This window comes from Haematobia irritans, chromosome 4, assembly GCF_050003625.1.
Source record: "Haematobia irritans isolate KBUSLIRL chromosome 4, ASM5000362v1, whole genome shotgun sequence".
Classification (NCBI taxonomy): domain Eukaryota; kingdom Metazoa; phylum Arthropoda; class Insecta; order Diptera; family Muscidae; genus Haematobia; species Haematobia irritans.
Genome location: NC_134400.1, coordinates 131,356,290 through 131,382,071, shown reverse-complemented (window position 1 = coordinate 131,382,071; position 25,782 = coordinate 131,356,290). Strand labels below are relative to the sequence as shown.

At 32.1% G+C, this 25,782-nt stretch overlaps 1 protein-coding gene across 1 annotated transcript in view; it reads right to left on the bottom strand.

The window, feature by feature from the left end:
• The window catches only part of fng (Fringe glycosyltransferase), a 114,407-nt gene extending 102,616 nt beyond the window's left edge, over positions 1-11,791 (bottom strand). The window contains exon 1 of the mRNA XM_075305015.1: positions 10,997-11,791. Coding sequence (XP_075161130.1) covers positions 10,997-11,125 — 129 coding nt within the window. The 5' untranslated portion in view covers positions 11,126-11,791. The remainder of the gene's footprint in view (positions 1-10,996) is intronic.
• Positions 11,792-25,782: the final 13,991 nt, after the last annotated feature.

The following is a 25,782-nucleotide window of genomic DNA, read 5'->3' as shown; positions in this document are numbered from 1 at the left end:
GACAAGGTGGCTGTACAAAATCTGATGGCAGGTGTCAAGCATGAGGCCCGGCAAATCGGATTTGGAAAAGCGAAAGCCTAACTGAATATTTTTCCTGAATTTTATACTAATAAAAAGAAATTAATTTGATTTTTTAAATAAACGATTTCACCGATTTACACGCGTTTTCCCTTGACCAAATTTTGACCGTATCACCCTTTATACCCTGCGCCACACTGTGGAACAGGGTATTATAAGTTAGTGCATATGTTTGCCACACCCAGAAGGAGACGAGATAGACACATGGTGTCTTTGGCAAAAATGCTCAGGATGGGCTCCTGAGTCGATATAGCCATGTCCGTCTGTCCGTGAACACATTTTTGTAATCAAAGTCAAGGTCGCAGTTTTAGTCCAATCGACTTCAAATTTGGCACAAGTATATGTTTTGGCTCAGAATAGAACCCTATTGATTTTGGAAGAAATCTGTTCAGATTTAGATATAGCTCCCATATATATATTTCGCCCGATATGGAGTTATATGGCCCCAGAAGCCAGAGTTTTACCCTAATTTGCTTAAAATTTTGCACAAGAAGAACAGTTAGTACTATAGTCTAGTGTGCCAAATTTTATTGAAATCGGTTCAGATTTAGATATAGCTCCCATATATATCGTTCGCCCGATTTACACTCATATGACCACAGACGCCAATTTTTAACTGCAATTTAGTTGAAATTTTGCACAGGGAGTAGAATTAGCATTGTAGCTATGCGTGCCAAATTTGGTTGAAATCGGTTCAGATTTAGATATAGCTCCCATATATAGCTTTCGCCCGATTTACACTCATATGACCACGGAGGCCAATTTTTAACCCCAATTTAGTTGAAATTTTGCACAAGGAGTAGAATTAGCATTGTAGCTATGCGTGCTAAATTTGGCACAAGTATATGTTTTGGCTCAGAATAGAACCCTATTGATTTTGGAAGAAATCTGTTCAGATTTAGATATAGCTCCCATATATATATTTCGCCCGATATGGAGTTATATGGCCCCAGAAGCCAGAGTTTTACCCTAATTTGCTTAAAATTTTGCACAAGAAGAACAATTAGTACTATAGTCTAGTGTGCCAAATTTTATTGAAATCGGTTCAGATTTAGATATAGCTCCCATATATAGCTTTCGCCCGATTTACACTCATATGACCACAGAGGCCAATTTTTAACTCCAATTTAGTTGAAATTTTGCACAGGGAGTAGTATTAGCATTGTAGCTATGAGTGCCAAATTTGGTTGAAATCGGTTCAGATTTAGATATAGTTCCCATATATAGCTTTCGCCCGATTTACACTCATATGACCACAGAGGCCAATTTTTTGCTCCGATTTAGTTGAAATTTTGCACAGGGAGTAGAATTAGCATTGTAGCTATGTGTGCCAAATGTGGTTGAAATCGGTTCAGATTTAGATATATCTCCCATATATAGCTTTCGCCCGATTTACACTCATATGACCACAGAGGCCAATTTTTAACTCCGATTTAGTTGAAATTTTGCACAGGGAGTACAATTAGCATTGTTGCTATGCTTGCCAAATTTGGTTGAAATCGGTTCAGATTTAGATATAGCTCCCATATATATGTTTTTCTGATTTCGATTTCAAAATACCAACATTTTCCTTGTAAAATCGCCACTGCTTAGTCGAAAAGTTGTAAAAATGACTCTAATTTTCCTAAACTTATAATACATATATATCGAGCGATAAATCATAAATAAACTTTTGCGAAGTTTCATTAAAATTGCTTCAGATTTAAATGTTTCCCATATTTTTTACTAACATTGTGTTCCACCCTAGTGCATTAGCCGACTTAAATTTTGAGTCTAAAGATTTTGTAGAAGTCTATCATATTCTTCCAGATCGAGTGATATTTAAATGTATGTATTTGGGACAAACATTTATATGTAGCCCCCAACACATTTGACGGATGTGATGTGGTATCGAAAATTTAGATCTACAAAGTGGTGCAGGGTATAATATAGTCGGCACCGCCCGACTTTAGACTTTCCTTACTTGTTTTATACAAAATTTTGGCAATATTTAATTTTTATAGAAAATTTTACCAAATTTTATTTCTATAGAAAATTTTGGCAAAACTTAATTTCTATAGAAAATTTTGTCAAAATTTTATTTCTATAGTAAATTTTGCCAAAAAAATAAAAAAATTTCTCAAAAAAAAAATATTTTTATAGAAAATTTTGGCAAAAGTTTATTTCTATGGATAATTTTGGCAAAATTTTATTTCTATGGATAATTATACCCTGCGCCACACTGTGGAACAGGGTATTATAGGATAGTGCATATGTTTGCAACACCCAGAAGGAGACGAGATAGACACATGGTGTCTTTGGCAAAAATGCTCACGGTGGGCTCCTGAGTCGATATAGCCATGTCCGTCTGTCCGTGAACACATTTTTATACCCTGCGCCACACTGTGGAACAGGGTATTATAAGTTAGTGCATATGTTTGCAACACCCAGAAGGAGACGAGATAGACACATGGTGTCTTTGGCAAAAATGCTCAGGGTGGGCTCCTGAGTCGATATAGCCATGTCCGTCTGTCCGTGAACACATTTTATACCCTGCGCCACACTGTGGAACAGGGTATTATAAGTTAGTGCATATGTTTGCAACACCCAGAAGGAGACGAGATAGACACATGGTGTCTTTGGCAAAAATGCTCAGGGTGGGCTCCTGAGTCGATATAGCCATGTCCGTCTGTCCGTTTGTCCGTGAACACATTTGTGTAATCAAAGGCTAGGTCGCAGTTTTAGTCCAATCGACTTCAAATTTGGCATAAGTATGTGTTTTGGCTCAGAATAGATCCCTATTGATTTTGGAAGAAATATGTTCAGATTTAGATATAGCTCCCATATATATATTTCGCCCGATATGGACTTAGATGGCCCAGAAGCCAGAGTTTTACCCTAATTTGCTTAAAATTTTGCACAAGAAGAACAATTAGTACTATAGTCTAGTGTGCCAAATTTTATTGAAATCGGTTCAGATTTAGATATAGCTCCCATATATATCGTTCGCCCGATTTACACTCATATGACCACAGAGGCCAATTTTTAACTCCGATTTTGTCGATTTTGTTTAGCATTGTAGCTATGCCTGCCAAATTTGGTTGAAATCGGTTCAGATTTAGATATAGCTCCCATATATATGTTTTTCTGATTTCGACAAAAATGGTCAAAATACCAACATTTGCCTTGTAAAATCGCCACTGCTTAGTCGAAAAGTTTTAAAAATGGCTCTAATTTTCCTAATCTTCTAATACATATATATCGAGCGATAAATCATAAATAAACTTTTGCGAAGTTTCCTTAAAATTGCATCAGATTTAAATGTTTCCCATATTTTTTTTACTAAAATTGTGTTCTACCCTAGTGCATTAGCCAACTTAAATTTTGAGTCTATAGATTTTGTAGAAGTCTATCAAATTCTGTCCAGATAGAGTGATATTTAAATGTATGTATTTGGGACAAAAACCTTTATAGCCCCCAACACGTTTGACGAATATGATATGGTATCGAAAATTTAGATCTACAAAGTGGTGCAGGGTATAATATAGACGACCCCGGCCGGCTCCGCCCGACTTTAGACTTTCCTTACTTGTTTTGTCAAAATGTTATTTCTGTAGATAATTTTGTGAAAATTTTATTTCTATAGAAAATTTTACTTCTATAGAAAATTTTGCCAAAATTTTATTTCCATAGATAATTTTGTCAACATGTTATTTTGATAGATAATTTTGTGAACATTTTATTTTTATATTATTTATTTTATTTCTATAGAAATATTTTTTTCAAAATTTTATTTCTGTAGAAAATTTTGTCAAAATTTTATTTCTATAAAATTTTTTTTCAAAACGTTATTTCTATACAAATTTTTCCGGTATTTTATTTCTGTACAATTTGTATTTTCATTTTTATTTCGGTACAATTTTTGTTTTCCAAATTTTAATTCTATAGAAAATGCCGTCAATTTTTTTTTTTGCTATAGATTTCTATAGAATTTTGGCAAATTTTAATATTTATAGGAAAATTTATCCAAATTTTGTTTCTATAGAAAATTTTTTCAACATTTTATTTCTATAGGAAATTTTTTCAACATTTTATTTCTATAGAAAATTTGTGAAGTACCTCTTAGTTGAAGAGGAATATTTTAAAAATTTTAGCAAAACATCAAGAATTCTACCAAACAATAAAAACTGTACCATTTTTGGTAGAATTCTACAAATTGGTGAGGTAAAAATAATATACTTTTCTTTCAAAATAAAATCTATTACGGTGAAAGTAAATTTCCAAACGATGTTCGTTGATCTAAAATTTTATTTGGGCGGAAAGAATTTTTTTTCATGTATCTAAGCTATTCGTAAATAAGATGTCCAAAAAAATTCTCACACGACACAGCCCCACAAATTTTAAAATCATGCAAGGGATAAAAATGAATCGATCAACATTCCTAGGCTATTAGGAACCAGTTTGAAAGCGATTGCTTCTCCAAAGTTCATTTGACTAATATGGGAAAGTTAATTTGAATAAAATAAGTTAATAAGAAACGTTTTTCTTTTCATCATCTTAGATATGGCTTATAAAAGCTACTTGAATACACAAAACTGGACAAATACTTTGACACACACACACACATATAGACATACCGACATTACCGACACTCTAGCGATAAGAAAGTGGATAGAGAGCAGCAGCCAAATGACCTGGACATTCAGCCCATTCAAAGAAATCACACTTTATGGCAGCTGGAAGCTATGGCTAAACATTTTAATAAAAATGTTTTTCTTTCATTATTTTTGTTGCTCGCATTGGCTACAGCATTTAAAAAAGCTTTCTTTTTCTTTGGAAATTTTATTTTATTTAGACAGATTGCCAGTAATATTTTATGCATTGCCTTTGTTTTATTATTAATACTATTATAAGGTTTTATATTAGGCTAATTGTGAATTTTAAATAAACTAATCTGAGTTGTAGTTGAGTAGACTGCTTAAAATGTCATTAAAATGGATAAATTAGAGAAATAAAATTACATTAGCCAAAGATTTTTATATAGGCTACACCACAGGGTGGAATAGGGTATTATAGGTTAGTGCATCTGTTTGCAACATCCAGAAGTAGACGCGATGGACACATGCTGTCTTTGGTAATAATGCTCTGGGCCGCGCGGTGTGTCTGTGAACACATTTTTATACCCACCACCATAGAATGGTGACGGGGGTATAATAAGTTTGTCATTCCGTTTGTAACACATCGAAATATCGATTTCCGACTATATATATATATATATATATATATATATATATATATATATATATATATATATATATATATATATATATATATATATATATATATATATATATATATATATATATATATATATATATATATATATATATATATATATATATATATATATATATATATATATATATATATATATATATTCTTGATCAGGGAGAATTTCTAAGACGATATAAGCATGCCCGTCTGTCTGTCTGTTGTATTCACGCTGCAGCCTTCAATAGTGGCGCTATCGTCCTGAAATTTGGCACAGATTCGTATTTTGTTTGCAGGGAGGTCAAGTTCGAAGATAGGTCCAAGTTTCGATATAGTCCCCATATAAACCGACCTCCCGATTTGGGGTCTTGGGGTTATAAAAACTGTAGTTTTTATCCGATTTGCCTGAAATTCGAAATCTAGTGGTATTTTATGACCATCACAAAGTGTACCGCGAATGGTGCATATCGGTCCATGTTTTGGTATAGCGTCCATATGGACCGATTTCCCGATTTTGCTTCTTGGGCGTCTAGAAAGTGTATTTTCTATCCGATTTACCTGAAATTTCAAATCTAGAGGTACTCTAGGACCCTAAAGACGTGTACCGAAAATTGTGAGTATCGGTCCATGTTTTGATATAGCCCCCATATGGACCGATCTCCCGATTTTACTTCTTGGGCTTCTATAATTCGTAGTTTTAATCCAATTTGCCTCAAATCGGAAATCTAGAGGTACTCTAGGACCCTATAGATGTGTACCGAAAATTGTGAGTACCGGTCCATGTTGTGATATAGCCACCATATAGACCGATCTCCCGATTTTACTTCTTGGTCTTCTAGAATCCGTAGTTTTCACCCAATTTGCCTCAAATCGGAAATCTAGAGGTATTCTAGGACCTTAAAGAGGTGTGCCGAAAATTGTGAGTACCGGTCCATGTTTTGATATAGCCACCATATAGACCGATCTCTCGATTTTACTTCTTGGTCTTCTAGAATCCGTAATTTTCACCCATTTTGCCTCAAATCGGATATCTAGAGGTATTCTAGGACCTTAAAGAGGTGTGCCAAAAATGGTGAGTATCGGTTCATGTTGTGATATAGCCCCCATAAAGACCGATCTCCAGATTTTACTTCTTGGGCTTCTAGAATCCGTAGTTTTTATCCAATTTACCTGAAATTGGAAATCTGGAGGTATTCTAGGAAAATAAAGAGATGTGCCAAAAATCATGATTATCGGTCCATGTTTTGATATGGCCCCCATATAGACCGAACTCCCGATTTTAGTTCTTGGGCTTCTAGAATCCGTAGTTGTTTTTAGCCTGAAATTGGAAATCTAGAGGTATTCTAGGACCATAAAGGGGTGTGCCGATACTCAATATCGGTACAGTTTTTGATATAGCCCCCTTATAAACCGGCCCTCAAATATTTTCAAAAATTCGCAACTTTTGTAGAATGGATTTAGCATTTTTTTTACCGACAAAATTTAAATAATTTGTACCATTTTATTTATTCTTACTCTGTTTTTAACCTATTTGAAGCAATAAAAGTTAAAATTATCCATTAAAAATATGAAAACTGCGATTTAAAAAAAATGGCTTAAAACAACTTCCTGTTTAGTTAAAATAACGAACATCTTTGGGAGGATATTTTTAGAAGTGCTTTTATAGTTGTGCCTTTAGAAGAACTTCTAAATTTTTTGCTGGGATCTAACATATCTGTGTATATTGGTGAGCAATTTTTGGACAATAATTGAGAAATGGGCCTGAAATAAAGCCATTGATGTTCCAAAAAGTGCAAGAGTTCACTGATGCACAAAAAATGTTGACGGCTTCCACGGTTGCCACAATTGGTAGGTTTTACTTTTTGGTAAATTTCTTGATGTTTTGGTAGATTTTGCAAAATATTGAAAAAAATTAAAAAGTTTTACTCCAACTAAGAGGTACTTCACAAACCTTTATAGAAATAATAGAAATTTTTGACAAAATTTTCTATAGAAATAAAATTTTGACCAAATGTTCTACAGAAATAAAATTTTGATAAATATTTCTATAGAAATAAAATTTTGATACATTTTTCTATAGAAATAAAATTTTGATAAAATTTTCTATAGAAATAAAATTTTGACAAAATTTTCTATAGAAATAAAATTTTGACAAAAATTTATATAGAAATAAAATTTTGATAAAATTTTCTATAGAAATAAAATTTTGATAAAATTTTCTATAGAAATAAAATTTAGAAAAAAAATATATAGAATTAAAATTTGGACAAAATTTTCTATAGAAATAAAATTTTAATAAAATTTTCTACAGAAATAAAATTTTGACAAAATTTTCTATAGAAATAAAATGTTGATAACAATTCATATAGAAATAAAATTTTGACAAATTTGTCTATTGCAAGAAAAAGTTAAGAAAATTTTCTATTGAAAAAAAAAATGTTGACAAAACTTTCTATAGAAATAAAATTTTGACAAAATTTTCTATAGAAATAAAATTTTGGAAAATTCTACTAAAGATAGTAGATTTTCTACTGTTTGGTAGATTGGTAGATTTCTTGATGTTTTGAAAGATTTTGCAAAATATTGAAAAAAAAATCAAAAGTTTTACTTTGACTAAGAGGTTCTTCACAAACCTTTATAAAAATTTTCTATAGAAATAAAATTTAAAGAAAATTTTCTATTGAAATAAAATTTTGACAAAATTTTCTATTGAAATAAAATGTTGACAAAGAATTTCTATAGAAATAAAATTTTGAAAAAATTTTCTATAGAAATAAAATTTTAATAAAATTTTCTATAGAAATAAAATTTTGATAAAATTTTCTATAGAAATAAAATTTAGAAAAAAAATATATAGAATTAAAACTTGGACAAAATTTTCTATAGAAATAAAATTTTGATTTTGATTTTCTATAGAAATAAAATTTTGACAAAGTTTGCTATAGAAATAAAATTTTGACAAAACTTTATATAGAAATAAAATTTTGACAAATTTGTCTATTGCAATAAAAAGTTAAGAAAATTTTCTATTGAAAAAAAAAATGTTGACAAAAGTTTCTATAGAAATAAAATTTTGACAAAATTTTGGAAAATTCTACTAAAAATAATAGATTTTCTACTGTTTGGTAGATTGGTAGATTTCTTGATGTTTTGAAAGATTTTGCAAAATATTAAAAAAAAAGTTTTTCTTGAACTAAGAGGTTCTTCACAAACCTTTATAGAAATTTTCTATAGAAATTTTGACAAAATTTTCTATAGAAATAAAATTTAAAGAAAAATTTCTATTGAAATAAAATTTTGACAAAATTTTCTATAGAAATAAAATTTTGGAAAATTCTACTAAAAATAGTAGATTTTCTACTGTTTGTAGATTTCTTGATGTTTTGAAAGATTTTGCAAAATATTGAGAAAAAAAATTCAAAAGTTTTACTTCGACTAAGAGGTTCTTCACAAACCTTTATAAAAATTTTCTATAGAAATTTTGACAAAATTTTCTATAGAAATAAATTTTTAACGAAATTTTCTATAGAAATAAAATGTTGACAAAGATTTTCTATAGAAATAAAATTTTGACAAAATTTTCTATAGAAATAAAATTTTACCAAAATTTTCTATAGAAATAAAATTTTGATAAAATTTTCTATAGAAATAAAATTTAGAAAAAATTATATAGATTTACAATTTGGACAAAATTTTCTAAAGACAAAATTTTCTATAGAAATAAAATTTTGATAAAATTTTCTACAGAAATAAAATTTTGACAAAATTTTCTATAGAAACAAAATTTTGACAAAAATTTATATAGAAATAGAATTTTGACAAATTTGTCTATTGCAATAAAAAGTTAAGAAAATTTTCTATTGAAAAAAAAAAATGTTGACAAAAGTTTCTATAGAAATAAAATTTTGACAAAATCTTCTATAGAAATAAAATGTTGGAAAATTCTACTAAAAAAGTAGATTTTCTACTGTTTGGTAGATTGGTAGATTTCTTGATGTTTTGAAAGATTTTGCAAAATATTGGAAAAAAAATTAAAAAGTTTTACTTCGACTAAGAGGTTCTTCATAAACCTTTATAGACATTTTCTATAGAAATAAAATTTTGACAAAATTTTCTATAGAAGTAAAATTTTGACAAAATTTTCTATAGAAGTAAAATTTTGACAAAATTTTCTATAGAAATAAAATTTTGACAAAATTTTCTATAGAAATAAAATTTTGACAAAATTTTCTATAGAAATAAAATTTTGACAAAATTTTCTATAGAAATAAAATTTAAAGAAAATTTTCTATAGAAATAAAATTTAAAGAAAATTTTCTATTGAAATAAAATTTTAAGAAAATTTTCTATTGAAATAAAATTTTAAGAAAATTTCCTATTGAAATAAAATATTGACAATAATTTCTATAGAAGTAAAACTTTGACAAAATTTTCTATAGAAATAAAATTTTGGAAACTAAGATTTTTTGTTTGGTATTTTCTCCAAATTTTGAAAATTTGTTGGCCATCGGCGATGGCAATTGTGTAATTCTGTAATGCGAATGTTTGATCCAGCGACCGTAGTATCAAAATAAATGCCGAATGTTATCGGGAAAATGTCTTAAAACAAATGTAATGAGCCCTGGTCAGCCAAGCGTTTAGGTGGAAGACCTGGGACCATCGCATCGTACTCACCACGCTTCAACCTAGAATGGCTTAAACAGGAGGTTCGTTGCTTTATTTCTAGCGCACAATGCCCATCGAAACCTTGCAAAGTTTTTCGAAACGCCGCTCGTATTTATCGACCGTGGAGTCAAAAAAAATGCCGAATTTTATAGGAAATGTGTCATAAGACAGTATTGAAGCCGAGGGCTGACAAGCATTTTATACGCAGAACTCATCAACCAGAATGTTTTTTAAAAGGAATTTCCTTGCTTCATTTTTACCGCACAATGATTACCAAAATCTATGGATCTAATTCCGATGGATTATGCCTCCTGATACATTGTTGAGAATAAGGTTGATACTCAGGAAATCCAAAATGTCGACGAAATCCAAATGTCGACCTCTTCACCAAAAATGGGCCAAAATACCACAGTGTCCATTTAGTGCAACGTGTGATGGTGTTGGAGATCATAATCCATGCCAAAGATAGCCTATTCGAACAAATCTAAACTGAATCTAAAATTTTATGTAATTTCCGACAGTTTTTGTTTTTGAGCAATAAAAATAAATAAAAAATATAGCGCTTTACTTTATCGCATTACATATCAACCGCCCTATAGATATAACAGCAAATTAACCGATCTCCAGCATAAGTTTCTTTAGCATCTTAAAGAATCGTCTTTATTAGATGACAAAAATAAAATAACAATTTTTTTTTTGTTAGATTACCACAAAATCTTCGCTTCACTATTGCTCTCAAATTTTAGGTTTTGCAAAATATTGGAAAAAAAATTAAAAAGTTTTACTTCGACTAAGAGGTTCTTCATAAACCTTTATAGACATTTTCTATAGAAATAAAATTTTGACAAAATTTTCTATAGAAGTAAAATTTTGACAAAATTTTCTATAGAAATAAAATTTTGACAAATTAAATTAAAATTTTGTTCTTAGTATACATTACAACCTCCACTGTTTTTTTTTTTTTGTATCTCCAACTTTAGGACCATAATCCTTGTAAACTTACATCAATATTTGGATATCCATATGAACTTTGATAGAGCACCAAAGTGGTGTAAATGATGATAACGCCTAAAGTCATTGCTTGTAATTGTCGCTTGTAACGTTGTGGCAATGACAATAAAATAGAGCTCATGCTTTAATCAACATCATTGAAATGAAGTCGTTCTATTCGATGATGAATAATCGGTTTCGCAAATTTCTGATGATATATCCGTGAGTATCTAGAATAATTCTTGTGAATAATTCTATGAATAAAAAAATAATCACTTATTGTTTGGTAAGCAATTTTCGTTGTTTTTTTGCCACACAATTCACACAATTGAATAAATTGAATTTTTTTTTCTTTAATTAAAATTTCCGATTTTTTTTTGTAAACAATTTCTATTGTTTTTTATACACTAAAGGCCATTGATATTATTCTTTGATGTATGTGAATATTTGCATTAAATTTTCCGGCACCAATTTCAAAATCTTTTTTTTTTTTTTTGAATTTTAACTATATTCTTTGTAAAGTTGTTGAACTTGTATTTGTTATATTTTTTTAATATTGTTTTAATGCACCCTGTATATGTGTTGTTGTTTATTTGCACAATATACGATCACTTGTGCGGTCGTAATTTAATTCCAATTTTTTTCTTCTTTGTAAATATGCCGCAAACGCGTTTTAGATTTCATAACAAAAAACTTATTTAGGCGGAGGCGTAAAAACAAACAGATATCATGCGCGCTTCAAACCTATGTTCGTTGAATGTCGAAATGCGACTGATCCCTGATTGCCGCTCAGAGATTCATTATAGTTTGCCAGTTGCCCGCTGAACACCGGGGGCCCACACAAATGCTTGGATGAAACACAATAAGGTTTTGTATCCATTGGATACAGATAAATGTACGGTAGATATTCCAACTACTCTTGCAACCACTTGTAGAATACAAATCTCTCTTTCTCTCTCTCTCTCTCTCTCTGAGAAACCGAATTTTCTCTCCCAGTTATGGGTTGTTCATATTGGCCTAAGCGCAACAACAGTACATTTTCCAATTGGTTCACTTCCAGTGGCGTTTGTTTACATTGAAAAGACGAAAAAAAAACAAAAATATCTTTGAGATACTTCACAGAGAGTATTTGGTAAAAATTCTCTTTCTCTGTATAAAGGCAAAAAATTACAAAAGGAGAGATAAAAATATTCCAAGATCATGTGTTGCATTCAAAATTTCTTTAATGCCTTTGGTTGCATTTTTCTTTTTGGTTAATGAAGTTTTTGCCATTTGTTTTTTGCGGGCTCTTTTGTTTATGGTTTGATTGACCGTATGCCGTGTAAGATTTATTATTCTTTTGCCATACGTGTTGAATTGTCGATAAAATTTAATATTCATTGAAAACATTTCAGAACATATATCACAAGTGTTGATATGTGTTTTGGGACAGGACATTCAAATATACTCACAATATTTGATACCGGAAAACTTCCTGTGGACTCAAACAAAAATTTAACAATGATTTCTTATTTTCCGTCAAAATCTTGGTATTGCTTCCAAGACGGAAAACTTCCCTTTCACTCAAATAAAGTTTTCTCAGATCGAAAAACTGCGATTTTTTGTTTGTTTTTGGAATATATGGTTACATACAAATACAGGATAGGATAGGATACAGGATATTTTTATACCCACCATAGGATGGGGGTATATTAACTTTGTCATTCCGTTTCTTACACATCGGAATATTGCTCTAAGACCCCATGTTAGGTTAGGTTAGGTTAGGTTATGTGGCAGCCCGATGTATCAGACTCACTTAGACTATTCAGTCCATTGTGATACCACAGTGGTGAACTTCTCTCTTATCACTGAGTGCTGCCCGATTCCATGTTAAGCTCAATGACAAGGGACCTCCTTTTTATAGCCGAGTCCGAACAGCGTTCCACATTCCAGTGAAACCACTTAGAGAAGCCTTGAAACCCTCAGAAATGTCACTAGGGATACTGAGGTGGGATAATCCACCGCTGAAAAACTTTTTGGTGTTCGGTCGAAGCAGGAATCGAACCCACGACCTTGTGTATGCAAGGCGGGCATGCTAACTATTGCACCACTGTGGCTCCCAAAAGTATATATATTCTGGGCCGTGGTGAACTTCTGAGTTTATCTGAGCATGTCCCTTCGTCCGTCCCTTGAAATCACGCTAACTTCCGAACGAAACAAGCTATCGACTTGAAACTTGGCACAAGTAGTTGTTATTGATGTAGGTCGGATGGTATTGCAAATGGGCCATATCGATTCACTTTTACGTATAGCGCCCATATAAAGGGACCCACAGATTTGGCTTGCGGAGTCTCTAACAGAAGCATATTTCATCCAATCCGGCTGAAATTTGGTACATGGTGTTGGTATATGCAAAAATTGGTCCACATCGGTCCATAAGTATATATAGCCCCCATATAAACCGATCCCCAGATTTGGCTTGCGGAGCCTCTTGGAGGAGCAAAATTCATCCGATCCGGTTCAAATTTGGAACGTGGTGTTAGTACCAAAATACCAAAATTGGTCCATATTGATCCATATAGTTATATATAGCCGATCTCCAATCACACAAAAATTGGTCCATATCGGTTCATAATCATGGTTGCCACTCGAGCCAAGAATAAACTACCAAAATTTTATTTCTATAGAAAATTTTGTCAAAATTTTATTTCTATAGCAAATTTTTGTCAACATTTTATTTCTATAGAAAATTTTGTTAAAATTTTATTTCTATAGAAAATTTTGTTAAAATTTTATTTCTATAAAAAATTTTGTCAAAATTTTATTCGGTCCATAATCATGGTTGCCACTCGAGCCAAAAATAATCTACCAAAATTTTATTTCTATAGAAAATTTTGTCAAATTTCTTTTTCTATAGAAACTTTTGTGAAAATTTTATTTCTATAGAAAATTTTGTTAAAATTTTATTTCTACAGAAAATTTTGTCAAACTGAACTACATACGTATTTGATCGCTCTTTTTATACCCTCCACCATAGGATGGGGGTATATTAACTTTGTCATTCCGTTTGTAACACATCGAAATATTGCTCTAAGACCCCATAAAGTATATACACCCAGAGAAGGAATATGATCACCTCAAACATGTTTCAAGAGCACCATATTACTTTTTCACAGCGACCATGTATCATTTTTGTCGCAAACATATTCTTTTCTCGTCAAACATAACATGCTTTCCGAAATCAGATACATAATCTCCGAGAAAAGAACATGGTTTCGACAAACTTGCTACATGTTTTCCGTGAAAAAGTAGCATTTTGCTCTTGGAACATGGTTGGGGTGATCATATTCCTTCTCTGCGTGTATATTCTGGGTCGTGAAGAAATTCTGAGTCGATCTGAGCATGTCCGTCCGTCCGTCTGTTGAAATCACGCTAACTTCCGAACGAAACAAGCTATCGACTTGGCACAAGTAGTTGTTATTGATGTAGGTCGGATGGTATTGCAAATGGGCCATATCGGTCCACTTTTACGTATAGCCCCCATATAAACGGGCCCCCAAATTTGGCTTGCACACCCTCTAAGAGAAGCAAATTTCATCCAATCCGGCTGAAATTTGGTACATGGTGCTGGTATATGGTCTCTAACAACCATGCAGAAATTGGTCCGCATCGGTCCATAATTATATATAGCCCCCATATAAACCGATCCCCCTATTTTGTTTTCGGAGCCTCTAAGAGAAGCAAATTTCATCCGATCCGGCTGAAATTTGGTACATGGTGTTAGTATATGGTCTCTAACAACTATGCAAAAATTGGTCCACATCGGTCCATAATTATATATAGCCCCCACATAAACCGATCCCCAGATTTGGCTTGCGGAGCCTCTAAGAGAAGCAAACTTCATCCGATCCGGCTGAAATGTGGTACATGGTGAAAGTATATGGCCGCTAACAACCATACCAAAATTGGTCCATATCGGTCTATAGTTATATATAGCCGATCTCCAATCACACAAAAATTGGTCCATATCGGTTCATAATCATGGTTGCCACTCGAGCCAAAAAAAATCTACCAATATTTTATTTCTATAGAAAATTTAGTTAGAATTTTATTCGGTTCATAATCATGGTTGCCACTCGAGCCAAAAAAATCTACCAAAATGTTATTTCTATAGAAAATTTTGTCAAAAGTTTATTTCTATAGAAAAATTGGTCAAACTTTTATTCCTATAGAAAATTTTGTTAAAATTTTATTCGGTCCATAATCATGGTTGCCACTCGAGCCAAAAATAATTTACCAAAATTTTATTTCTATAGAACATTTTGTCACAATTTTATTTCTATAGAAAATTTTGTCAAAATTTTATTTCTATAGAAAATTTTGTTAAAATTTTATTCGGTCCATAATCATGGTTGCCACTCGAGCCAAAAATAATCTACCAAAATTTTATTTCTATAGAAAATATTGTCAAAATTTTATTTCTATAGAAAATATTGTCAAAATTTTATTTCTATAGAAAATTTTGTCAAAATTTTATTTCTATAGAAAATTTTGTCAAAATTTTATTTCTATAGAAAATTTTGTCAAAATTTTATTTCTATAGAAAATTTTGTCAAAATTGTATTTCTATAGAAAATGTTGTTAGGTTAGGTTAGGTGGCAGCCCGATGTATCGGGCTCACTTAGACTATTCAGTCCATTGTGATACCACATTGGTGAACTACTATCTTATCACTGAGTGCTGCCCGATTCCATGTTAAGCTCAATGACAAGGGACCTCCTTTTTATAGCCGAGTCCGAACGGCGTTCCTCATTGCAGTGAAACCACTTAGAGAAGCTTTGAAACCCTCAGAAATGTCACCAGCATTACTGAGGTGGGATAATCCACCGCTGAAAAACTTTTTGGTGTTCGGTCGAAGCAGGAATCGAACCCACGACCTTGTGTATGCAAGGCGGGCATGCTAACCATTGCACCACGGTGGCTTCCAAAAATTTGTAAAATTTTATTTCTATAGAAAATTTTGTCAAAATTTTATTTCTATAGAAAATTTTGTCAAAATTTTATTTCTATGGAAACTTTTGTGAAAATTTTGTTAAAATTTTATTTTTATAGAAAATTTTGTCAAACCGAATTATATACGTATTTGATCGATCTTTTATTGATTTAATATATACCACGTATGGACTTACATACAATTTAGAAGACGGTGTTAGGAGGTTTTAAGATACCTTGCCATCGGCAAGCGTTACCGCAACTTAAGTAATTCGATTCTGGATGGCAGTGTTTAGAAGAAGTTTCTACTCAATCCATGGTGGAGGGTACATAAGCTTCGGCCTGGCCGAAATTACGGACGTATATACTTGTTTTTTTTTTTTTTTTGGTAAATATTATTATTGATAAGCAAAAAATGTCGGTAATAATATAAAATTTTTGAATCAATGTAGATTTGTTCGAATTGGATACCTTTGCCACGAACTATGACCTTCAAACGACCGAAATAGCCATTATACACTGCACGAAAGTGACGATACTGGCAAAATTTTCTATAGAAATAAAATTTTGAAAAAATGTGCAATAGAAATAAAATTTTGACAAAATTATCTACAGAAATACAAGTTTTTAGAAAATTTGCGAAAGAAATAAAATTTTGACAAAATTTTCTATAGAAAAAAAAAATTGACAAAAAATTTCTATAGAAATAAAATTTTGAAAAAAATTTCTATAGAAATAAAATTTTGAAAAAATTTTCTTAAAATAAAATTTTGACAAAATTTTCTTAAAATAAAATTTTGACAAAGATTTTTTATAGAAACAAAAAATTCGACAACATTTTCTATAGAAACAAACAATTTGAAACAATTTTTTATAGAAACTAAAAAATTTACAAAATTTTCGATAGAAATATTAGAATATAGAAACTAAAAAATTTACAAAATTTTCGATAGAAGTAAAATTTTGAGAAAATTTGTAATTAATTAAAATTTATTACAAAATGGACAAATGTGTGTCCCAGGCTTCAATGCTGCCTTTAGGACATTTTCCGATTATATCCGCCTTAAATTTAACCCAACGGTTGATGAATACGAGCGGCAGACGACTATCGATTATTACGGCGGCTCTTGAGTTCTGGTGGCCAATCGAAAGTGTGACTTTTCTGCTGATCTCTTTGTCACTTTGTTTGCTCAAAAGCTTCCCAATTGGGAATGGCTTCTCATCGGAGAAAGCCAAATTCGGTAACGGGCCAACTTCATCATTGAGCTAAACATAGAATCGAGCAGCACAAAGTGATAGTAGAGAAATTCACCACAGTTTTCGAGGTTTTCCATAGGAATTTTCATTTATTGGTGGAGGTTACGAATTAACGCCCTTTTGGCTATAGGACGCATATTTAAGGAGATATGGGCAAAATAAGTTTTTCATATAAAAATTTGGATTTTTTGGAGACTTAAACTTTTTTGGGGGTGTGTCATGAATTAACGACCTATTTACTCTGAGACGCATATTTAAGAAGATATTACCAAATTAAGTTTTCCATATATATAAAAAAATAATTTTTCGAGGATTGTATTTTCAATTTTTGTTTCAATGAGTTTACAATTTGCTTCATAGACTCAATGATCAAGTTCAAACAATAATAATAATTTCGTACCAAATACGGAGCAAAAAAAGAATCTATTTACAATGGTAGTTTACCAGCTTCTTCTGTGTGGCGTTTTAAACCAGTATTCGCCTCTTCAAATATGGCTCAACCAGCTTGACAGACAGACAGACCATTTTGACAAACAAATGCGTTCGAAAGCAAGCTAAACGGATTTACATGCCAACAAGTAAACTCTGCAGCATTAGCCCATGCGAATATTCAATTGTATTCTTGTACACATGCTAGATAAGGGAGGAGGCAAGGCATCTCTTCCCTTCTGTAGCTTTTTATTTTAGGCTGTTGGAAGGATGCAACGCCTACTAAAGAAATATGCTGTCAATGCACCATAGACTAAATTTTACAAAAGCGCAACATGAACCCAACTGATTATGAAATATTGTTCATTTTTATTTTAATGATTATGAAATATTTATCCTTCCAAGAGACACCGGCAGTCCAATTTGTGTGCGGCTTTATATGTGGTTTTTAGAAGCCATATACTGAAATTAAGTACCAAATTTGAACCGGGTCGAATGAAATTTGCTTGTGCCAATTTTCAAACCGATAGATTGTTTCGTTTCAAAGTTAGTGTGATTTCAACAGACGAATGGACGGACAATGCTCCCCCAGCCTATGGCAGAGAGTATATAAAGTTAAGTTCAAGGTTTTTATTTAGGTTCCAACCCCCAACCTTCTTCGGAAAGTGGCCTACTTATCGAAAATCCCTGTATTGATTTTATAACCTGTAAATTTAAGCTAAATCGTAAAAGTTTAGGGATTGCACTATTCTTAGAAACAAATCGGGTAAAGGGGAAGTCTCACTCCCAGATTAAATATAGTAGCTAATGTTTGTCAAGAAAATAACATCATCGCTAAAACCGCTAAAAATTTCAGGCAAATCAGCAAACTAAAGCCCAACTTTCAAAAGGCCGGTCATGGTCCCCTTCCTCCTGCAGATAGCGAAAAATCAGGCACCCCATATTAATTTTATAACCTCTTCCCACGTCCTCCGTCAATTTCAACACCCTCAAAAAAATCGCTTCTGTAACATACTTCCCGAAACCCATTTTGCTTCAAGCATATATATTTTCAGGATTAGTCTAAACAAAATATTGTTTGTATCGTTCAAACATATTATGTTTCACATTAGGCATGCACTGGTAGAAAAAAAATTTTAATGAAATTTTCTTTGTTTAAGTGATGATGATGACAATCAGTTGGAGGGTAATGAAGATGGGATGCAACCAATCTGCGGGAGGAGAAGGACGGCTCGTGAGCAAACCACCAATTCAATAATTCCCAATGAATATTGATTTTTTTTTTCTCGTAAGAAACAGTGGATATTTGATTCCAAAAACGATAGAAAATAAAAACACAAAAATGGAAAACAAGTGGATTAGGATGGTATTCTAAATTCTGGATTTTATTCTTTGCTTTGGCTCTTACCAGTGTAGCTCTAACATGCGAATGAGACAGACGACAAAAAAGATTTTGCGGAAGTCTAATGATGACAGGGCAATTCTTCGCGGCGAAAATAAGTTTGTTCGATTGGCAAATCATCATTATATATCGAAATGTTTGTATTTGGGGATTTTTAGTTTCAAATGTGGGATAAAATAGGGTTTATGTTCAAAATAACATAAACATTCTTTGTGTACATATATTTTTGTTACTTCCATTCTTTTACTTGCAGCATACTCTGTAATTCTCTGTTTCTAAACACATATTTGTTTATAGGCTATTTCTAAATTAATATAAGTTTGCATCCAAGCACATTATATTTACAAACGTTTTATGTTCCAAGCATAATATGTTCTAACATATTAACATATATGTTCCAAACATGTTATGCTAGTTTCTGAACATTATATGCTTGCACTTAAAAATATTGTGTTAAAAATTTTCCAAACATATAATTTTAACACCCAAACATATGAAAAACAGTCTTTTTCGTCTGTGAAGAAAACCGGAAAAGTTTCGTTTTCTAATGTACTTTAAAAAAAAAAAGTAGGGCAAAGAGGAAGCCATTATCGTATTCGGACAAGTTTTAGCAAGAGGGGCTATGGCCATACATTTATAATACAGTACAGTAGCAAAATATAGAAATGGAAAATCGTAAATAGGTTTTTACATTTTGTGGGGCTCACATTTTTCTTGAGGGTCTCCCTTTTTCTAGAGTGGGCAAGGTCCTCCCTCAAGAGACCTTTCTACGATTATCGGGGAGGTGGCCTTACCGACCAAATATCGAAAAAGAAAATCCTCAACCTGAAACCTTCAAGCAAATCGGAAAATTTACCATAGATTGAGGGAGGGGATGTACCCCATATAACTTCACAATCTTTCCCCACGTTGTGTGTGAATTTCAAGTAAATCGGAGATGTTTAGTTTTATCACTGTTTCCATGACGTTAATAATTTTTTGTGTACGTTTGTGAAAATAACTAAAACAGAGGGAAAAAAATTATACACAGATGAAGCATAAAGATTAACTAAATGCGGGTCTCCCACAAAATAGTTTAAAATTTCTTAAAATGTGTTCATTTTACCAATAATGAGCCCATTATAATCTTCGTATTGTACTAAAGACATTTTTGCAATTTTTAACGCCAATTTTTTCCTTCATACTACGAAATTTTCTTTAACAAGTGAAAACAAGTAAGGAAAGTCTAAAGTCGGGCGGGCCGACTATACCACGTTGTAGATCTACATTTTCGATACCGTCAATGTGTTGGGGGCCTATATATAAAGGTTTGTCCTAAATACATACATTTAAATATCACTCGATCTGGACAGAATTTGATAGACAAATCTACAAAATCTATAGACTCAAAATTTAAGTCGGCTAATGCACTAGGGTGGAACAATATGGAAAATATTTAAATCTGAAGCAATTTTAAGGAAACTTCGCAAAAGTTTATTGATGATTTATCGCTCGATATATATGTATTAGAAGTTTAGGAAAATTAGAGTCATTTTTACAACTTTTCGACTAAGCAGTGGCGATTTTACAAGGAAAATGTTGGTATTTTGACCATTTTTGTCGAAATCGGAAAAACATATATATGGGAGCTATATCTAAATCTGAAGCGATTTCAACCAGTTTTGGCACGCATACACAGAAAAAAATTTCACGAAAATTTTTCCAATTAAAATTTTAATTGAGTTTCAAAAAATATTCAATTAAAAATTTAATTGATTCAACAAATTTTTTAATTGAAACAAAAATCAATCACAAAAATTAATAGTATCAATTAATTTTTTTAATTGGATCAATTAATTTTTTAATTGACCTTCAATTAATTTTTTAATTGATACTATCATTTCTGTGATTGAAGACATTTCAATTAAAAAATTAATTGGATCAATTAATTTCGTGATTGAACCAGAAAATTTTTTTTTTGTGTGTAGCTACAATGCTGTGCAAAATTTCAACTAAAGCGGATTTAAAAATTGGCCTCTGTTGTCATATGAGTGTAAATCGGGCGAAAGATATATATGGGAGCTATGTCTAAATCTGAACCGATTTCAACCAAATTTGGCACGCATAGCTACAATGCTAATTCTACTCCCTGTGCAAAATTTCAATTAAATCGGAGTAAAAGATTGGCCACTGTGGTCATATGAGTGTAAATCGGGCGAAAGCTATATATGGGAGTTATATCTAAATCTGAACCGATTTCAACCAAATTTGGCACGCATAGCTACAATGCTAATTCTACTCCCTGTGCAAAATTTCAATTAAATCGGAGTAAAAGATTGGCCACTGTGGTCATATGAGTGTAAATCGAGCGAAAGCTATATATGGGAGCTATATCTAAATCTGAACCGATTTGGCTGATATTTTGCAAGTTTTTCGAGACCCATAAAATATTCGTATGTACGGAATTTGAGGAAGATCGGTTGATATACACGCCAATTATGACCAGATCGGTGAAAAATATATATGGCAGCTATATCTAAATCTGAACCGATTTTTTCCAAAATCAATAGGGATCGTCTTTGAGCCGAAGCAAGACCCTATACCAAATTTTAGGACAACACTCGTCAAAGATAATTGAGAAGAAGATGCAGTCTTGTCATAGCAAAACTGAAGCACCAGAGGACTCTACCAACAAAATATCATAAAGTTTGCGTCGACGTGTCTCTCAAATGTAAGCCGTTTGCGTCGGAAAATATCATAACATTTGTGTTTTTCATAAACTTCTGAATAAAAACCCACAAAAGCAGTACCAAAACGATTGTAGAAAATTAAAATAAAAAGGATGGGTACTTTATTGCCGAATATTGCCGTTTAAATTTATTCTTGGGCAGAGCTGCTTTGGAAAAAATTGACAAATAAAACAATTTTTTTCTGATAGCCCTCTACACCTTGACATTTGTCTTCTCTTGATAAGAGCACAATGCTCAATCTTGTTATACTCAATTATCTTTGCACTCGTTATATGCAACAACCCTGAACAATCCTTAGGCAGAAGTACGTTTCCTTCCCATAGTGCAATGATCTGCACGCAGTTCAGTGTTCATTTTACGGCACGTAAAACGCGCACTGTATTTGTGTAGGTCGAAAAATGCGTAGTTGACAAACATTCACGTTTGTGTTTTCATTGTTGGCGTTATGCTTTGCTAGATGTTTGTCTGTTCCAGGCAGGGTCTAAGGAACGAGTGAGCGGCCAGAACGAAAGGTAAACGACATTTGCCGCTCATCAAATGTGTTCATGTTCCCTGTACATAAATAGACAAAGTACACATCTTTTTATTTGCTATGGGAACAGACCCTTAAGCAAATAAGGATTTTCATCATTAGAAGAAGTTTATACCGCCGCTGTCCTAAAGCAAATAAATAAAATTTTTGATAATGAGCCGATGTAAACGCAATTCCATTGAAATCTCAGGCCAAAAGTTGATCAACCTCGGCATGAAAAATGTACAGAGGTTACCAAGTTTCAAAGGTTTTGACCATCCATGCCTTCAGACTACACATAAAATTCACATGCAATATTCCGTCAAACGTTTTAATGATAATTGAAAATAACACGTGGTTATATTGGAAGATGGAGTTTAATTAAAAGAGCTAGGACTGCCATAATGGTCAGTAATATTTGCGCAAAACCAACCATACACTAACAAAAAAGTGAATCCTCCACGGCTCTAGAACCAATCCAAATCACAATATGAGCGAATTTCCTTGATTTTAATAGTTTTATACCCACCACCATAGAATGAAAAGTTTGTCCTGCCGTTTGTAACACATCGAAATATCGATTTCCGCTCTATATGAAGTATATATTTATTCTTGATCAGGGAGAATTTCAGAGACGATATAACCACCGTGAAGCTATGGTTGGCATGCTCGCCTTGGATACACAGGGTCGTGGTTTCAAATCCAGTTTCGACCAAACACCAAAAAGTTTTCCACCTCAGCAATGCTGTTGACATTTCTGAGTGTTTTAAAAGCTTCTCTAAGTGGTCTCACTGCAATGTGGAACGCCGTTCGGACTCGGCTATAAAAAGGAGGTACGGCCGTGAGTTCGGCCAGGCCGAATCTTATGTATCCTCCACCATGGATTGCGTAGAAACTTCTCCTAAAGACTGTCATCCACAATCGAATTACTTGGGTTGCGGTAATACCTGCCGATGGAAAGGTATCTTAAAAAATCCTTAACATCGTCTTCTAAATTGTAAGTTAGTCCATAGGGGGATATATTAAACCAAACAAAATTTTCTATAGAAATAAAATTTTGACAAAATTTTCTATAGAAATAAAATTTTGACTAAATTATCTATAGCAATAAAATTTTGATAAAATTTTCTATGGAAATAAAATTTTGACAAAAATTTTTATAGAAATAAAATTTTGACAAAATTTTCTACAGAAATAAAATTTTGACAAAACTTTCTATAGTAATAAAATTTTGAAAAAAAATTTTCTATAGAAATAAAATTTTGATAGATTATTTTTGGCGATATGGGCCAATTTTTGTGTGATTGGCCATTGGCTTTATATAAATATAGACCGATATGGAACAATTTTTGCATGGCCACATTTCAGCCGAATCGAATGAATTTTGCTCCTCCAAGAGGTTCCGGAGGTCAAATCTGGGGATCGATTTATATGGGGTCTATATAATTATGGACCGATACGAACCAATTTTTGCATGGTTGTTAGAGACCATATACTAACACCACGTACCAAATTTCAACCGGATCGGATGAATTTTGCTCCTCCAAGAGGCTCCGGAGGTCAAATCTGGGGATCGGTTTATATGGGGGCTTATATATTTATGGACCGATAAGGCCCAATTTTGCCATGATTGTTATAGACCATATACTAACACCACATACAAGTAGTTGTTATTGATGTAGGTCGGATGGTATTGCAAATGGGCCATATCGGTCCACTTTTACGTATAGCCCCCATATAAACGGACCCTCAGATTTGGCTTGCGGAGCCTCTAACAGAAGCAAATTCCATCCGATCCGCCTGAAATTCGGTACATGGTGTCAGTCAGGGCTGTGGGGCCGGAGTCGGAGTCCGAGTCTTGGAGTCGGAGTCTGAAGATTTTGCTGGAGTCGGAGTCGGAGTCGTAAAAATTTTGCTCGACTCCGACTCCGGCTAAACCAAATTTTTTAAAACACTTCACATTTTTGTAACTAAGCAAGTTTTTACGCAAATTAGTTTCCATTGCGTTATTCATTCGATCAATGTACAGCATGATTGTAAATGAAATTCAACTTCCAATTACGGATATCTTTTGATGTTTCCTAGAATGTTAGACTATCAGATGGGCTGGATCGATCCATTTTAATACCCGAAATTATTATTTTTTTAAATTTTATTTTAAGACCATATACATATGTGGAATATTGACAGAACATTTTTTCAAAGTTGATTTTTATTGAAAATATTGTCAAAATGTTATTTCTTTAAAAAGTTTTGTCAAAATTTTATTTCTATAGCAAATTTTGTCAAATTTTTATTTCTATAAACAATTTATTCAAAATTTTTTTACTATAGAAATATTTTTTCCCGTAGAAAATTTAGTCAAAATTTTATTTCTATAGAAAATTGAGTCAAAATTTTGTTTCTATAGAATATTTTGCAAAATTTTATTTCTATAGAAAATTTTGCAAAAGCTTGTTTGTTACACAATTTTTTTTTAATTATATTTCTATTGATATTTTATTTCTATAAAAATTTAAGTCAAAATTGTATATCTATAGAAAATTTTGCCAAAATTTTACAGCAATAGATTGTTTATTAGAAAATTTGGTCAGCATTTTATTTCTATAGAAAATTTTGCCAAAATTTTATAGTAATAAATTTTTTTATTAGAAAATTTTTTTCAAAATTTAATTTCTATAGAAAATTTAGTCAAAATTTTGTTTCTGTAGAATAGTTTGCAGAATTTTATTTACTACACAAAAATTTTTCTAAAATTGTATTTTTATTGATAATTTTTTCAAAATTTTATTTCTATAAGAAACCAGTAAGGAAAGTCTAAAGTCGGGCGGGGCCGACTATATTATACCCTGCACCACTTTGTAGATCTAAATTTTCGATACCATATCACATCCGTCAAATGTGTTGGGGCTATATATAAAGGTTTGTCCCAAATACATACATTTAAATATCACTCGATCTGGACAGAATTTGATAGACTTCTACAAAATCTATAGACTCAAAATTTAAGTCGGCTAATGCACTAGGGTGGAACACAATGTTAGTAAAAAATATGGGAAACATTTAAATCTGGAGCAATTTTAAGAAAACTTCGCAAAAGTTTATTTATGATTTATCGCTCGATATATATGCATTAGAAGTAAAGGAAAAATAGAGTCATTTTTACAACTTTTCGACTAAACAGTGGCGATTTTACATGGAAAATGTTGGTATTTTGACCATTTTTGTCGAAATCAGAAAAACATATATATGGGAGCTATATCTAAATCTGAACCGATTTCAACCAAATTTGGCACGCATAGCAACAATGCTAATTCAACCCCTTGTCCAAAATTTCAACTAAATCGGAGTTAAAAATTGGCCTCTATGGTCATATGAGTGTAAATCGGGCGAAAGCTATATATGGGAGCTATATCTAAATCTGAACCGATTTCAACCAAATTTGGCACTCATAGCTACAATGCTAAATCTACTCCCTGTGCAAAATTTCAACTAAATCG